The sequence below is a fragment of the Miniopterus schreibersii genome (assembly GCF_964146895.1).
Source record: "Miniopterus schreibersii genome assembly, chromosome: 1".
Lineage (NCBI taxonomy): Eukaryota > Metazoa > Chordata > Mammalia > Chiroptera > Miniopteridae > Miniopterus > Miniopterus schreibersii.
The window spans coordinates 78,769,732-78,787,509 of NC_138101.1; the positions used below are offsets into that span (position 1 = coordinate 78,769,732).

The 17,778-nt window shown below is 37.5% G+C and overlaps 1 protein-coding gene across 3 annotated transcripts in view; it reads right to left on the reverse strand.

Moving 5' to 3' along the window:
* Positions 1-17,778, reverse strand: part of USP6NL (USP6 N-terminal like) — a gene marked incomplete at its 5' end in the record, with an annotated part of 167,218 nt that overhangs the window by 28,683 nt on the left and 120,757 nt on the right. For all 3 annotated transcript variants that reach the window (XM_081135906.1, XM_081135905.1, XM_081135907.1), the window contains 4 exons: positions 352-472; positions 2,016-2,064; positions 4,201-4,310; positions 10,793-10,900. In XM_081135906.1, the coding sequence (XP_080992032.1) occupies positions 352-472; positions 2,016-2,064; positions 4,201-4,310; positions 10,793-10,900 (388 nt within the window). The remainder of the gene's footprint in view (positions 1-351; positions 473-2,015; positions 2,065-4,200; positions 4,311-10,792; positions 10,901-17,778) is intronic.

The window sequence follows — 17,778 nt, forward strand, 5'->3', positions numbered from 1 at the left end:
TTTGATCAAAAGGCATCTTTTATTTCTCCCAATAATATAGCTTTTCCTAAATTCCTCCAAACCTAAATTAGTTTATTCTGACTGGAGGGGCAAGTAAAGAAATACTTTTTAAATGTCAACAATATACTCTGGGATAAACACAAAGGAATATAAATGTGACCAGAAAAATTTAGAAGCATTCAATAAAGGAGAATGAAATAAAAAATTAGTAACAAACACCAATTAACTGAATGAGCCCCTAGACAGTAAGTGTTTGTACTTAACCAAGCATCTTCCATAGTTTGTGCTTTAATTTACCTTTTGTCTCCCTCTCTTGCTTATTGTACATGATAAATTATGGGGCTTTCTTACCATGCATGGCATGTTTGGGGCCTGAGAAGAGTTTGACCAGGGCCCAGAAGGCATCTTCTTCATTCATATACATAAGGAGTAAAGCTGTGATCTGGCTCATCCCCTGACAGTATCCAACTTCCTGAAGAGTAAATGAAAACAAAGAAACTGGGGGTTTTAAGATCAAATTACAAGCATATGCATATATAAAACTGACCTATAAAACAATCAGAAAATGCCTAAACACATTACTGAATGAGCAATTCTAAAGAAAAATATTAAAAACTTTATAGCATTGCACCACATACTATAAAAGAATAAATTGTGTTCAAGAATAAATGTAGAGGTGTGAACAAAGTCTAAGCCTAAATGCATTTTTATTGTTGCCCGTTCAACACTGTTATACATTCTGTGAAGAGCACTAATAGTTTTTTTTCTTTTTATGTATGATTCTCAGCTCAATATTCCTCTTCTTTGCTCAGATGCTGGCAAGTCTCTCTCCTCCTTCAGTTCCCAGTTCACTGTTGGCCTCTAGATTTCTGGACCTTTACGTACACACATTTTCAGACACCCATCCAGCCTGTGCTCTTCTCTGAGAACTGCCCACTCTCTCCATGTTCCCTGCTAATATAGTGGCCTTAAGGGTTCATGTTGGTGGCATATGAACCAAAAACTGATGGAGCAGAAGAGGACACTTGACCGCAGGGGAATGATTAATTGGCTGCACCGGCTAATTACAATCTCTTTCTAGGAAATCTAAATAAAGCCATAGAGACTATAATCAGATGTGGTCTGAAATAGAGTGGTCACGTTGAGTCTATGGGTGCAATTTTAGCCATGGAAAAACTGACAAGTAGGCAAAGAAAGCAATCTGGAGAGAGAAATATTGGAATAAACAGTTTACAGAGATAATCAGTCAATGTGTGGCCCAAGTGGAAGAGAGAAAAAGTGTAGCTCTTTCTCACTGAAGGCTTCGCACTTTCCAGCTCCAATTCCCACAAGGCCCAACTATTGCTTCATTTCTATGAGAAGTCCCTTTAATAAACTCCTTTTCAACTTGCCGTAGTTTGAGATTTCTGTTCCTTGTAACTTAAAGGTTTTCATTACAATAGAAATGCCATATCTCAAGGTTGAAGGCTGTCCTCCCTGAAACCTAGTCAACAAGCATTTATTTAACATCCAAATTAGGTTCAACCCTAATTGATCTTTCCCTACATTATCATCTCCCCAGAAAAGTTAGTCTTAGCCTGCTCTTGGGAATAGCAAGTAGGCACAGGTGGTATCCTAGTTGAACCTCACTGAATGGATAAAATGTAAAGCAAAAATTAATCTAGCTACCAACTTCCTGTCCTTCTAGCCCTGCTCATTCCCAGTCCTATTTGCTTAAAATAAAAACAAAACAAACAACACAAGAATAATAAAACAGTCTGGAGAAAGAGGGAAAAAGTGAGATTCACTGACATACTATGGGTTTTTCCCACTTCCAAATCAGCTTTGCTCTAAGGCCCAGGGTCACTGTAAGAAGCCTCGGAAAGATCCACAGAGCTCAAAGACTGTGGAGACTAACTAGTCCTGAGATGAAGAAACAGCCCAAAAGGGCCTTGTCAGGAAGGGAGTGCTGAACGATTTCTCCTGTTCCTCAGAATACACCTCAGAGAGCTACAGGCACGCATGCTCCAACTTACCGTATTGTAAATAGAATATGCAGCAAGAACGTGGAAGAGGGACTGCTGCCTAGAGGAAAAGAAAATTCATATTGAAGACAATTTAGTTATTTTAAAAATTATAAACTTTAAAATTTTTTAATTTTAAAAATTAAGGTCGACAGAAAATAGAAAATCCACATAAAATTACTAATATAATAAAGAAATGATCCCAAGCTCAAATTTTAACAATATTCTATACGGTATAAATTTGAGGTTAGATAGTATTCATTTTAATAGAAAGAATTTATACCGAAAAACACAAAAGGCTTTATGATTTCTTAAATTTGTTACCTTCTTTCATGGAACTATTCTCACTATAGATTCATCTCCATGAAAGCAACTGGCTTGATGGAATCATGCAATGGCCTCAGTTTCAGTGCCAGCTAGGTGCAATACCTGTAAGGCTGGACAACGTCCTCCAGAAGGCTGTATATGCTCTAAATCAGCCTCCAACATATGGTGCTGTCTCTCCCATAGCCAGGATTCAGGGGTCCAAGATTGAAGGGGTGGGAATGGGAAGGGCTCCACCCACTATTATCTCTGGTATTCCACTAGCAAAATGTTTGTTTCCCTTCCCATCAACCTTAGGCTCTCTGGCAGTCTGGAGGTCTTTGTTTCAAAGAGAGGAAGGCTTCCACCAGGATATGCAACAATGATTCACTGAACTGGAAGGTGAGACTGCCACCCAAACACTTAGGGCTCCTCATGCCTTTGAATCAACAGGCAAAGAAGGAGGTGACTGTATGGCTGGGGTAACTGATCCTGGTTATGGAGGGAAAACTGAGTTGCTACTACACAATGGACGTAAGGAAGAGTATGTCAAAAATATAGTAGAACATCTAGGGTGTCTCTTAGCATTATCAAAACCTGTGATTCAACTTAATGGAAAACTACAACAATCCAATTCAGGCTGGATTGCTAGTGGTCCAAATCCTTTCGGAATAAAGGTTTAGGTCGCCCCACCAGGTACATAACCACAACGAGCAGAGGTACTTGGCTGAGAGCAAAGGAAGTACGGAATGGGTAGTGGAAAGAGTTATAAACCAGCTATGACCACATGCCCAGTTGTAGAAACGATGACTATTTCTTCCTTAGGTATATGTTTGTATATATGTTAAAAATATTTTATTTTCTTCCTTCTCTTTTCCCTTATCATCTCACATGAGATATATTAACACTAGTTAACTTTATATCACAGAAATTAGCTTACAGAATATCAAAGCAGAACAGTGAACAGGCATCCTCTTGTGGGGAAAGGGTTAACATATGCAGTCATAAGTAGAACAGTTAGGCCGAAGTAAAACTTTGTTATTGTCTTTATTTGGAAATTAAATTGACAAGGGTTGACAGTGATGGTCAAATTTGTCAACTTGGCTAGGCTACAACACCTAGTTATTGAAACACTAATCTAGGTGTTGCTATAAAGAAGGCATTTTGCACATGTGCTTAAAATCCATAATCAGTTGACTTTAAGTCAGATCATCCTAGATAATGGGGGTGGGCCTGATTCAATCAGTTAACAGGCTTCAAGAGCAGATCTGGGGCTTCCCTGAAGAAATTCCTCCTGGGACAAAAGCTTCAGCTCAAGCCCAAGAGTCCCAGCTGCTCTTCCTGATGGCCTGCTCTATGGATCTCAGACCTGCCCAGTCAGCCCCCACAACTGTGCAAGCCAATTCCTCACAATAATTCTCTTTGATATATATCTCTTACTGGTTTCTGTTTCTCTGGTTGAACCCTAACCAATACAGAGGTCAGCAAAACTTTATCTTTCATTCATAAACAGTCACAGTCCATTTCATTCATTCATTTCCCTTTTTTTTTTAAGTTTCATCTATGCATGGGGTCTAGGTTATAGGGATGTATTTATCACTGGCACAGTTCTCAAAAAGCAACACAATCTCTCATTTCTTTTCTAAGACTTTTAATAAAGTACCATATTTTTAAGAATTCACAAATCATAAAATGATTCTTTGTCAATTTTATAGCACCAACTATGTCAAAAATTTAAGTTAAATTTGAACCTTAGTTTCACACTGAACCAAATGATCTGCAAAAGTTTAAACCTTTGGGACCTGAATGAAGATTAGTCTTTAAGTTAGTAAAGATTTTAACACAGCCTATTTGTAAATGCTATTTACATTGCATACTATTAAACTTTACTTACTTAACACCATATCTGTCTCTAAACATAATATGGTCCCTGAATGTACGGTTCACATCAAGGTCTATTTGTCTGATATCAGGTGAACAACCACGTGCTCTGTGCTTTAATTTCTGAAGAGGAAAAAGAAGGGAAGAAAGCAAATTTTTATGGAAATCAGCTGTTGAAAAGTCTATGACAAATAGTAAAATAATTCTCATTTTAAAAGTTCTTTTGGTTTAAGAAAATGGTTCAAACATGGAAACAACATAAAAGGCACACAATAAAGTTTCTCTCCCATCCATGCCCCATCTCTCCTACTCCCATCCCCTCCCTTTTCCGATCCCCTCTTTTCCCTCCTGTCCTATCAAGAGTGGTAGATTTTAATTTGGGATAGAGAACTTCGTGGAGTTTGCACTGCTAGGACTATGCAAAAGCTCTTCACAGCTGAGTCACGCAGTCCACTATTTCTTTTTTCTTTCCAACACAATATTCTTGTTTTCCTTAGAGCTGATCATTGCATTATTTCTTGATTTGCTTTTTTTCTACATAGTTGTCACTAATTCAATCCCAAACTCACTTTAAATTGCATAAATCTCCTCTGGCAATGTTCAAATAGAAGGGGTATTCTCCCAATTTCAACTTCTTGCAGACATCGCTCCCAGAGCTTTGTGACCTGCTCATGTTTGGGCTGCGACACAGCTGGTGTCTTGGGGTCTCCCTTTATCATCTGCTAGGTCTCCCCTTGCTTGGGTTCCCTGTTTCCTGCATTTCACTCTTCTTTCCGGGTTTATTCCCTTGTTCTGGAGGAGCACATCCTCCAGTAACTCCTGTGAAAGGGTATATGGAAGACACATTTTCTGAAACTTTGAATGTCTGATAGCTACCTTCTTTCTTAACTATCTGGCCATTTTGAATTCTAGTTGGAAAATATTTTTGCTCAAAAGGCACTGCCTTCATTGTCTTCTAACTTCCAGTGTTTCCATTCTAATTTATGCTTCTTTATAAGAAGTCTGTAGTCTGTTTTTTCTCTCTAAAAGCTTATAGGAGTTTCTTTCTCCATGTCTGAAACTTCACATTTCTGTGCTTGGTTTGGATCTATTTTTATCCACAGGGTTGGTCACTTGATGAACATTTTCAATCTTAAAAACTCAAGCATCTCTCAGTTCTGAAAAATTTTCTTCAGTAATTCCTTTGTTGATTTCCGCAGCCTCCCCTCCCACATTCCTATTTTCTCTTTCTGGAACTCTTATTATTACAGTGTGGGGCCTCCTGGGCTGTCATTTAATTTTCTTATATTTTCTCTATTATTTTCCATCCCTTTGACTTTATAATCTACTTTCTGGGAAATTTCTTCAATTATTATTTTCAAATCCTCCTCTAGGATCTTTCATTCTTATTATCATTTTTATATTTTAAAAAATCTGTTGTTCTCAAGTGTTCCTTTTTATAGCATTCTATACTTGCTTTATGGATGCAATATCTATTTTTAGCCCTCTGATAAAAATATTAATGATAGGGTTTTTTTTAGTTTTCTACTTGTGCTACAGTCTGTTTCTTACAAGTTGCTTTTTTCCACTTGTTCTCATTTGTCTTTCGTATTAGCTCCTTTCTTAAAATGAACAGTGATACTTCACTGTCTCCTTATATTTAAAAGTAGGAGACTAAAAACTGATGGAAGCTCTGTGTGCAGAGGTGGGGATTCACAACTGTGTCTTCACTGGCTGAGCAGTTTCACTGGGGTTCCCCTGAAGTTAGTATCTTTGGGTTCATTTTCTTAGGCTGGTCAGATTCCCCTGAGGAAGTTCTTCTGATCTCTTGACAAAAAGACAAGCACCCAGCTGTCGATGTTCTGGGAGCCGAGTGGAGGGAAAGGCTGCAATGCTCCAAATTCAGGATATTCAATTCCTCTGTGCTTTCATTACAGCAGCCCCATCCTCAGCAATGCCTGTGTTCTCCAGCCCAGAGACCCCTGTCCAAACAGTAAACCTCCAACCTCCTGCCAGGGTTAGGGAAGGAGACTTAGGGGCTTTAACTGCTTCTGCAATGGACTTTTAACCATTTCTACTGTTTTTAGCTTCACTTCTACTTCCAGAGGTACGCGATATTGGCAATTATCTAGACTTTTGGAGATTTTGAGATATAAATCAAGTACTTCTCCAATTTCTCACTGCTAGCCTATGATTAGTTTTCTCTGGTTTGCTGAGATTACTAAGTATTTGTCTGAATTCTGGTTTCCAAAAATTGGTAGCTGTTATCTCTCCTATTTTCTCTTCCTTATGGGTTTGCCTTTTAAAATGCTCTCTGCTGACAACTTAGTGGCATTTCACAATTTAGGGGCACTAAATGAGTATGTTTAATCACCCACTTTTAACCAGATGGGGGATTAAAATTTATATAATTTATACTTACCCATGCTTACATATCATTAAGCATCTATACACATATGTTATATTGATCCACTGACCATGTCTGTGCTGGTAATATATACTTCTGCTAAAATCAATTCCAAAGATATACATAAAAACATAACTGTTAATTCCAGACTTAAGCTAAAAGTGAAAAGAGGAGGGGTATCTTGGATCTGTGGGTATGTTAAGTGTTTTGTATATGTAGTTTTGTGTTTTGAGGTGGAGCTTAGAGAAAAGCAGCTCTGTAGCTTTCTAAAAAATACAAAGTAACCACAGTACACTTCAGAGTTCCAAGGACAGAGGACGATACTTAGAGTGTTGTGCTGGAATCATACCACACTACAGTATTATTGTATGCTATTTCTGATATAAGTTAGTACAGAAGACATTACAAAAATTTAGCTTTAAAAATAATCTTTATATATTTGTTCTTTAAATATCGGGGGTGGGGGGTGTGTAATGGGTAATAAAGAGATTCAATTGTTGTTCTATAAGCCTCCAGGTAAAAGATAAGATGTCAAAACACAGAAAGAAAATGTTTGACAAAACATGATAAAATAGACTTTACATAAAATTCAGTTGAAAGGGAGAAAAACACCCGAACACATTTATAATGTCAGTTTCTCTAGAAGAAAAGAAACTCCAACAAAAAAACCCTTCATGATAGAAACAAAGTCCAGTTGAGTCAGTAAAAAAAAAAAAAAAAAAAAAATGGTCAGAAAGATTATTTACACCCTAGAATGTTTACAAGTTAATGTGCAGAATACGAGAAATCAAGCATGCTTCTTATCTTGATGAAAGGAGGTAGCAGCTCCTACAGTTATCTCTGAGACTGGGTGGGCTAAGATCCATGAGTGTCACAATAATATAAAAATAAACATCTTATTTGAAAGAAATAGGATCTAATGAACCTATAAAACTGAGGACAGAAGTTGTGTGGAAAACATTCAGATGGAAAATTAGCACTGTGTGTTTGGCCTACAAGATTATTAAACCCCACTAAGGCTGTAGATGAGGCTGGTAACCACTATGGACTGGAACCTCTACCATCTGCAGGACATATCACTAGGCCCGAGGGAGACAAATAATGGTGAGACAGAATGTTCCCAGGTCTAGCCACGCTGTTGCAAAGGGTAAAGTTTTCTTCCTTTTCATGCAGAGCAGTATTCCATTGTGTAAATGTACCACAGCTTTTTTTTATCCACTCATCTACTGATGAGCACTTGGACTGCTTCCAAATCCTGGAGAACATTCTGCTAAGTGAAATAAGCCAGTCAGAGAAAGACAAGTACCCTATAATTTCACTCATATGTGGAATTTAATGAATAAACTGAACAAACAAGCAAAACAGTGACAGATTCATAGATAGAGAACAGGCAGACAACTCGGGGGGCGTGGTGATATGGAGGTGGTGTGAAGGGATTAAGCAAAAAAGGGAAAAAAGGAGAGAACTCATGGACAGGGACAACAGTGTGGTGATTTCAGGGGGTGGAGGTGGAAGAGGGCATGGGGGAATAAATGGTGATGGAAAAAATAAAATAAATAAAAATAAAAATAATAACGATGAGACACAATTAAAAGAATAAGAGAATAGACGAGAACACCAGGTCAGGAGCCAGGACAATTTGACAATCTGAGAAAAACTTTTGTAGATTAAGAAAAGGTAGTTTAACTTCTACTAAGTTTTCCAACTTGAGGAGAACAATTCACACCACTTTTGCAAAGGCAGAGGGAGAAAGATGGACAGGAAAAGAAGACGTGGTTAAATCATGACTCTGGGGGAAACTCAGAGTAAAAATAATGTTTATGACAGTGTTAAAAACTGTAAGCTTGAAAGTCTTGGTGAGCAAGTCATTTCTCTTGCTGTCACTGTATGATTGGTTTTCACTAAGTAGTTCTCTCACATTAACCAGTCACTGGAAGAAATCTTATTCTATGTAGAAAAGGTCTAATATGTATAACTGAAACCATAGTTCTAATATTAGCATGTATACTGGGTTGAACAGTCTCTCTCTAAAATTCATGTTTACCCAGAACCTATGAATATGACCCTATTTGAAAACAGGGTCTTTGCAGATGCAATCAAATTAAGATGAGTTCATACTAGATTAGGGTAGACCCTAAATTCAGTGACAGGTGTCCTTGTAAGGCAGGGGTGGGGAAAGTCCGGTGTACGGCGCGCAAAATCCTTTGGTCTGTCCCTGCCAGGGCAACCACAGGTGGGGCTCAAAATTCAATAAGTCTAGGAGCTTTTTTCATAGCTAATTTTTTTTTTTTTAAATATATCTTTATTGATTTCAGAGAGCGGAAAGGAGAGGGAGAGAGAGAGCTAGAAACATCAATGATGAGAGAGTCATTGATCGGCTGCAGCCCGCAACCCGGGCATGTGCTCTGACCGAGAATTGAACCCTGATCGCCTGGATCCTAGGTCGACGCTTAACCGCTGATCCACGCCCGGCCGGGCATAGCTAATTTTTAGTTGATAATTTTGTATGGCCCGCGAATGACGTTATAAATATCCAAATGGCCTTTGGCAGACACAGAAACACACACAGGGAAGAGGGCCATGTGAAGATGAAGGCAGAAATCAGAGTGATGCAGATACAAGTCAACGAACACCAAGGGTTGCTGGCAACCACCAGAATCTAGGGAGTCAGGGAATATTCTAACCTAGCGCTGTGAAAGCGAACAGGGTCCTGATGAACCTTAGTTTCAGACGGTCTCCTCCACAATTGTGAGAGAATAAATCTCCACTGTTTTAAGACAGTTTCAGACTGTCTCCTCCACAATTGTGAGAGAATAAATCTCCACTGTTTGTGGTACTTTGTTATGTCGGCCATAGGACACGAATACCACATGCTGAATAAACGTAATTTACTGCCCTGGCCAGTGCCAGTGTGGTTAGAGCATTGGCCTGTGAACTGAAGGGTCGCGGGATCAATTCCAATCAAGGGCATGTACCTCGGTTGCAGGCTCGATCCCTGTCCCTGGTTGGGGTGCATTCGGAAGGCAACTAATCGATGTGTCTCTCACATCGATGTTTGTTTGTTTCTCTCTCTCTCTCTGAAAAAGCAATGGAAAAAATGTCCTCAAGTGAGGATTTAAAAAAAAAGTAATTTACTTCTTTTATTAAACAAATATTTATTGAGCACATATCACATGCCAGGCACACTTAGGAGGTACTGGGGTTAGATTTTATATATGTTCTCTCAGGCATCATTTTCAATACTGGCTGCACAACTATGACACTACAAGCAAATATTTAATCATCAGTCTAAAATAATTTGAAATTCTAAAATCATGAGACATAAACTTATAGTCTGTGTAGAGTCCAATTGGCTAATTTTAAAAATCTTACACAAAATGAGTAATTTATTAAGTGAAATAGTATTTATTACCTTTATCTTGATGAAATTTTACATTTATTAAAAAGAATATATCAAAAGAGCATTCCAAAGCCCCTTTTATAACTGAAATTTGGTTTAAATTACAGCTTTTCTTTTTTTCATTTATTCTAACTTACTCTATTTATATACATTTTCTGAGGAACATATTTCAAACTGATTTTTAGATATGTTTCTTACTCCTTTCAAAGATATAAAATTTAGGTTTCGAAGGGAAATAGCTAAGATAACAAAGAAGCAGATTTAATGCATTAAGTAATTTAAGGCACAGGTGACTGATCACTGAGTCACAGTTTAACTTTTTATTAATAAATAATAAAACCTAGAGTTACCCTAATAATCTTCAGGAAGACATCTTCTTTTTCATATTTAGAAGAAAACAGTCAATCATATGCAGGCAGTTGCTGGATAAACTGAATTCTATTATTTTCCCATAACTCTAAAAGTTACACTGTAAATCTCTTTATTAATACTACATTGAAAACAAGTAGCTACAATCAGGTCTTAGTCTATTTTTCTTATGAATATGGCCCAACACTGATTGATGGTTTCAAGTATTTGAAAAACACTTGCTACTTACTGATTGATACAGAGAATAACATTTTTACTGAAGTATCTGTTTGAAATTTAGGATAAACAAAGCAATCAAGAAAACAGATAATATCCCTATAAAAACCCAATATAGTATCATTTTAATATAATGTCAAATGATGATATGAATATCTTACATCACCTTGAATGCTAAAAGAAATAGATTTTACTTATGAATTTCAAAATAACAGGTTGGCTTCAGACACTCACAGTATAAAGGCCCTTTGTTTCTTCTTTCATTTTAGGAATCTCAAGAAGCAGAGCCCAGACTTCACCTCGGAGCTGGAGCGGTATCCCTTTGTAAATTCTCCTATGAAACTTATTTAAAAGAAACATAAATTGAAGTTATGAACTGAAAAAGCTTCGACTGGTCCCTTAAATCAAATTAATATTTGTTAGTCTTTTATTTTCAAAGTATCCATGATAATTAATGACACATTTTAACATGGTACAGCTGGATCCTATCATCTCTACTTTTCGGATGTTAACAGTGAGACATAAATGCACAAAGTAAGAAAATAAACAAGAAAATGTTAAATATGCCTAGTACATTAGTATTTCCATACCATTCATTACAAAGGTGTTCCCTAAGTGGCATGAAAGCATCATCAGTGCTTTTACTAAGTTGTGAGCATCTGATTTACACATTCCCTGTTGATATATAACTACACATTTTCTCCCTTTTAATCCATACACCTAAAAGGCTCCAAATAGCAAAAAAGTTGCCTTGTGCCAAAAGCATCTTCATGGAGTGTAGACAGTGCTATTAATCCCTACTCTCTTTCTCACCACCTTCTCACCTCTTCTCTGGGGCTCTCTAGAACACAGCAAGCCCCTACACCTCCTAATGTCAGTTAATTCCACCCACAATCTTCGGTCCTCTCTCCCCTCCCCCCCTTCCCTCTTCTCCTTTCAATTCTTAACAATTTCTTCAGGAAAACCTTTTTCCTTTTCTTAATGACACTGATCCTATCTGATCAGACAAAAATAGTGATAAATCTCCACCAAGAAGGAATATTATCACTTTTGAATGAAATTAGCTATAAAAATCAGTATTGCCAACTCTTTGGTTCCTTGAAAGTACATTGCTGCCCGGCCGGGCGTGGCTCAGCGGTTGAGCCTCGACCTGGGATCCAGGCAATCGGGGTTCGATTCCTGGTCAGGGCACATGCCCGGGTTGTGGGCTCGATCAATGACTCTCTCATCATTGATGTTTCTGTCTCTCTCTCTCTCTCCCTCTCCTTTCCTCTCTCTGAAATCAATAAAGATATTTTTTTTTTAAAAAGTACATTACTAATGCTCTAAGAATCATTCAATATACTTCTCCATCCTGTAATTATATGTTTTTTCTCAAGGCTAATTATTCAAAATAACATAAAAACCTGTTATGGTCATTACAAAGTTTGCATAATGAAACTGGGAAGCTTAAAAGCAGATGTGGACATGATTAAGCAAATTATGGCAGATACCTTAAGGAGTGAGGTGAGAATAAGTACATAATTACCTTTATGATCAAAATTAATATATTTAAATGCTATGGCTAAGAAAATAAGATGCAAATTCTAATAACGGAAATGTTGGTGAACTATGAATAAGTGGAGTTCAACTTCTACCACTACACTACTTAGATTTTTAAAAACTAAAGCTTCAATAACTCAGACATGATGTAGCGTAAGAAACTTTGATTAAATGGTTTAAAATGAGTGACACTATAAAGCAACTTTTACTGTGAAACAGTGAATACTGTTTCAATTAGATAATTGATTCAATTAGATAATTACATAATTTCAGTTTTGTTCTTTCAGTATAAACATAATATGCCTCAAATTTGAAATTTCAGCAGATAGTGACTAAAATCATAAAAGTTTTAATGTATGCAGCAGCTCTAACTGGAAGAATATATTCAGAAAGGCTGTGTAAACTACTCTGCTACTTGTAACATTTCCCACTTACTAAACATTTACCACCATTAATTGCAAACTGAATGTGGTAAAAAAAAAAAAGCAAGTGATTTATTTTCCTAAAGTTTGTCATCTATACTCACCTCAAAATCATAATAAACTTTTAAAGATATATTATCCACTAGAATTTACTTCAAAATATCTCCTAAATTTCTAGAGGGAAGGTGCTACACTATAAGAATCTGATATAAAAATCAGAAAGTGTGGAAGTTATTGCAAATGTAAAAAGTGAAATTTTAATAGTCAAGTGGAATATAATAGCAGATGAACAGACTGACTTTGATAGACTTAAATCTCCATTAAGCAGATGTTTTTCAATGAGTAAAATAAGAGCTCCGACATGTATTCTTAAACTATATTACTTAAAAAGCCTTTTGACATTTTCTTGCTGTCATTCAATTCTGCATTCAACAATCAGACATACATTACTGTCTATTATTTATCCTAAAGTTTAATTGAGATTTAGAAAAAGAAAAAAAACAACATCAAATTGCCATGATAAATTGGGAATAAATATAGAGAAATATCAGTAGCAATAAAAAATTAATGGTCTCAGTGCTACTCCAGGGTTAAAATGAACAATTAGTCACATATGGAAAAGGCTGAAAACAAACCATTGGTACATTACCACTATCACCATCAACAGTAACAATTAAAATCAACTTTTAATGAGCATTTACTATGCGCAGAAAACTTTTTAAAGTTACAGAGAGCTATCTCATTTTATCATATTGAGATGTTATCCCAATTTTATAGATATTGAAAGTAAATCACAAAGAGGTTGAATAGCTTATCAAACAGCATATATAAGATGTTACCAGTTAGTAAAAAATACTGATTTTTACATTTTATAAAAAAACAAAGACTATATTTCAAGACCATGGTGCATACAGTATCCATTGTTCTGCTCAACTGGACTTATTTACTAAAATACATTTAACAGGAAAATATTAAGGAAATCCAAGAGCAAAAACCACTGAAATAATGATAATAAAAGTGTACCTAGCCCAGCTAGGCATGGCCCAGCAGTTGAGCTTCAACCTAGGATCCAGGAGATCGCAGTTGGATTCCTGGTCAGGGCCCATGCCCGGGGTTGCGGGCTCGATCCCCAGTCAGGGGCGTGCAGGAGGCAGCTGATCAGTGATGACTCTCTCATCATTGATGCTTCTATCTCTCTCTCTCCCTCTCCCTCTCTCTGAAATCAATAAAGATATACATATATATAAAATTGTACCTAAAACTTAAAAGTAATATAAAAGGTGAATCTGGAATTCAAGCTGTGAGGGGTAATGAAATGAAGCGTGCACAAAAGTCATATATAAGTGAAAACAATACAGATAGAGAACAGACTGCTAGAGGGGAGGAGGAGAGTAGAGGGGCTGGGCGAAAAAGGTGAAGGGATTAAGCAAAAACAAAACAAAAAACCTCATAGACACAAACAACAGTATGGTGGTGACCAGAGGGAAATGGGGGTGGGGGAAGATAGAATAGGGTAAAAAGGGGATAAAAGGTGACAAAGGAGACCTGACTTTGGGTGGTGAACAGACAATATAATATACAGATGATGTATTATAAAATTGTACACCTGAAATCTATATATCTCTATTAACCAATGCTACCCCAATAAATTCAAAATTAAAAAACAAACAAAAAAGGAAATGATGAGACTCTAAAATAAAAATTTTAAATTATGCTTATTATTTTTCAAACATTTGTACTGTGATATGACAGACTGACTTACAGTTACATCTCTTTTCTCACATATTTTTAACTATCATAGAAATTTTGTAAAACAACATAGATAGTACATCAAAGTACAGCAGCCGTAGTAAAATGTGCTTATTCTCCAGAACAATAGTCCAATTTACATCTGTTAAGGATCTTTCAATGGACAAAGTAGTGTCTCATTTTCTGTAACAACTCAGGAAACCAAGGTACAGAGAAGTGGTTCGCCCAGGTTAGAGAATTCACCTTCTTACTCCTACTTCAGGGTATTTCTGCCAAATTGCACTATCTCCTAGAGATTATAGCTTTATTAAAGTAGCAGAATTTATCAGCAGAAGGTGATTGCTGATTGCCCCAATTCATAAATGAAAATCATTAATTCATTCATTCATTCGAAAAAGAAACTGTAACGACTGCCTGTTTTGTGGCCAACACTTACAAGGCACTATGACTACAAACATGAAAAAGTTCTGTGGAGCTCAGAGTGTGGTGGGGAAGATAAGTATGTAAGCAGATAATTATAACATAAACAGATAATCCTTTATAATACAATAAAGCCACATACACTAATTGCTATCAGAGCTGAGCACCCCACTCTGATGGGAGAAGTTGTGATGGAGATAGACTCCCCCAGAAGTGGGAGAGGGTGGTAAAAGGAGAATGGTAGGCACTACACTGTCTAGATTTACAGAAATAACATCAGGGGGTCATCAGTCCTCATGTAGTAGGACTCGTGAGATTCCAAGGGGAAACCAGAAAAGGTTTATGGGTAAAAGTGGTGGGGGTGAGGGCAGTGAATCTCTGGTGGTAGTCACTTTTTATTGATTCAACACAGTGCCTCTCATCCTGAGACTGTATTAGAGGTACTGTAACGAAGGGAGGGAGGGATACATTCTGCATGAGAGTTAGGAAAGGTTTCGCTGAGACAAGATGACAATAAACTCAATACTGAGGATACATAGGGATTTACCAGGAAGGGGATATGAAGGGAGGAATGAGGGTGAGGATTATGATGAATCAAACAATAACAACAATATTAATAACAATTTACACTAACATTTTCAGATTATTTATTAGGAGCCAACGTATCTGTTTCTAGATCAGCAATTTTCAACCTTTTTGTCTCATGGCACCCATACACTAATTACTAAAATTCTGTGGCACACCAAAAAAACATATTTTTTGCCAATCTGACAAAAAATAGGTTTAATTTTGATTGATTTACAAAAAATAATAATAGTAATTACCTACCCTTTTGCTCCAAGGTGACTTTTTAAAAAATCAGGTGCCTATATTTGTATATAAGGATTTCTGGTACCAAGAAATAACCAATCAGACACAAGCTTATTACGGGATGTCACCAATAAGATACAACTCTATTATATGACCTATACATTTACGGTTCAAGACAGGGCATTCATACCAGATGGTTACTGTGTTGGCTGTTGTCACTTTTTTACTTGACCATCTAAGGCAGCGATTTTCAACCTTTTTCATCTCATGGCACACCTAAACTAATTACTAAAATTCTATAGCATGCCAAGAAATATATTTTTTGCTGATCTGACAAAAGAAAATTAGGTATAACTGTGATTCATTCACAGTGAATGGCTATTGTTGTGTTGGCTGTTGTCATTTTCTATTTGACAATCTAAGGGAAAAGAAGTCAGTGCCCCCACTAGTCAGATATTGCGTGTTTTAAAAATTATTGCTGCAAACCAGTTGAAAATCAGTGTTCTAGATAAATTTATTCCTTGTAATATTACTACATTCCTAAAGAGGTAGGTACCATTATTATCATCCCAACGTTAAGGATGAGAAAATTAAGATATAGAAAGATTAAATAACTAGCTCAAAGTCATTCTAATAAACTGGAAGAACTGAAATTTGGTTAGTCTGACTTCAGAGGCCATAGTCTTAACAACCATGATATAGAACTACTACATGTTGGAGTTTAACAACATATTTTAATATTCCAATTTGAAAAGTACTATCTTTAAAATTCTGTTACAATTTTATAAGTATAATATATAAAATCTTTAAGAAGAAAAAATAAGGTTATCTGAAATCTACCCTTGTTTTCAGTATATTTGTTCACTTGCCAATAAAATCAAGCACTCTAGTTCTTCCCACACAGGCACACACCTCCTAAACTCTAAGGGACCCCATGAGACTTGCAACCAGGACAGCAATGGGCAGAGGCAGCTCGTCCCAGGCTAGTCCCCTGAACCTGACCCCAAGGTTTCCTTTTCTCTGACTTCCCAGAGAAACAGGGCAGCCCAGTCTAGGCTTTTCTGTTGCTTCTTCTATGCTAACCCCTTTCTTGTTTTACTGTGCCTAGCTTTAATAAATGTTCCCTCATAGTCATCTGGACGTGTGTGAAATTATTCCTGCACGAAGTCAAGAACCCACACACCAAGGGCCAGGTCCCCTTTCCTGTAACATTTCGGCGACTAGAGACGGTACTTTCTTTCCGGAGCCTACACAACCAAGCTGGCTCACTTGCGTGACTTGGATGGTCTTATCGTGATGTAGAATGGCAGGATTCCAGAGAGGAGCCCACCTAAGACCACCTTACAGACTTGGACCCAGGCTAGGTACCAGCAGGGGCCCATTGTGCCCCACAGGCTCCTGGATTTGTATCGGGTGAACTTGGAATTTCAGACCCCCGTTTTTACAAGGTCTCACTTTGGAAGCCCATCTGTACCACTGCCTCCTGAAGTGAGACTGAACTAACTTATTTTCAGGACTAAATAACTGAGTCAATGAAATATGGAGCAATCTACTAACTTTGCTTCTGAAATAATACAACACTTCCATATCAAGATGATGATGCTTCAAGGATTCCAGCCTTTCCCTATTTTGGAAAAATCAATTGAGAGACTCTCTGTTCCAGTCTCTGATCCCATTTCCTTGGCTCTCTTAGATCAGGCAGGGAGAGACTTCCACATCCTACATAGGCAGGGACCACAACCCTTGTCAGCAGGAAGCAATTTCTGAAGACAGACCATCCCCCTCATCACTTCTAAAAGATTTTAGGGATGGAAGTCTCTGAGGGGGGAATGAGACAGGCCAGTAAGCCAGGACAAGTGGAATAGGGAAGCTGAGACAAATTGTTAAACAGCAATTGGCAGCCAGTTAGTAAATCCTATCTTCCCTAAACTAAGGACACTTGAGAGTAAACAGTTTGTGTTAGATGGGCCAGGCACAGAAACTCACCAAGGCAAGAAGCCCCGGATGCCTAGCAAGGGGCAAAACTGGGAAAACAAGAACTTTGTCCCTAGGGAACCTATCTTCCCCCAGCATATCCCTGGTCATGCGGTTTAGGCCCCCTGAGCATTCCCTCTCTAAAGATAACATCTAGTCCTCAGTTGTATTTCAGCTCCAGGCTGGATAAGAGTGGCCGTGGCTGCTTCAGGATCAGATACATTGACTAACGGCCCCTTGCCCTGGCACCAACCAACAGGTGGAGACCACAACCCTGAAAGAGCACACCTGGAAAGCTGATGA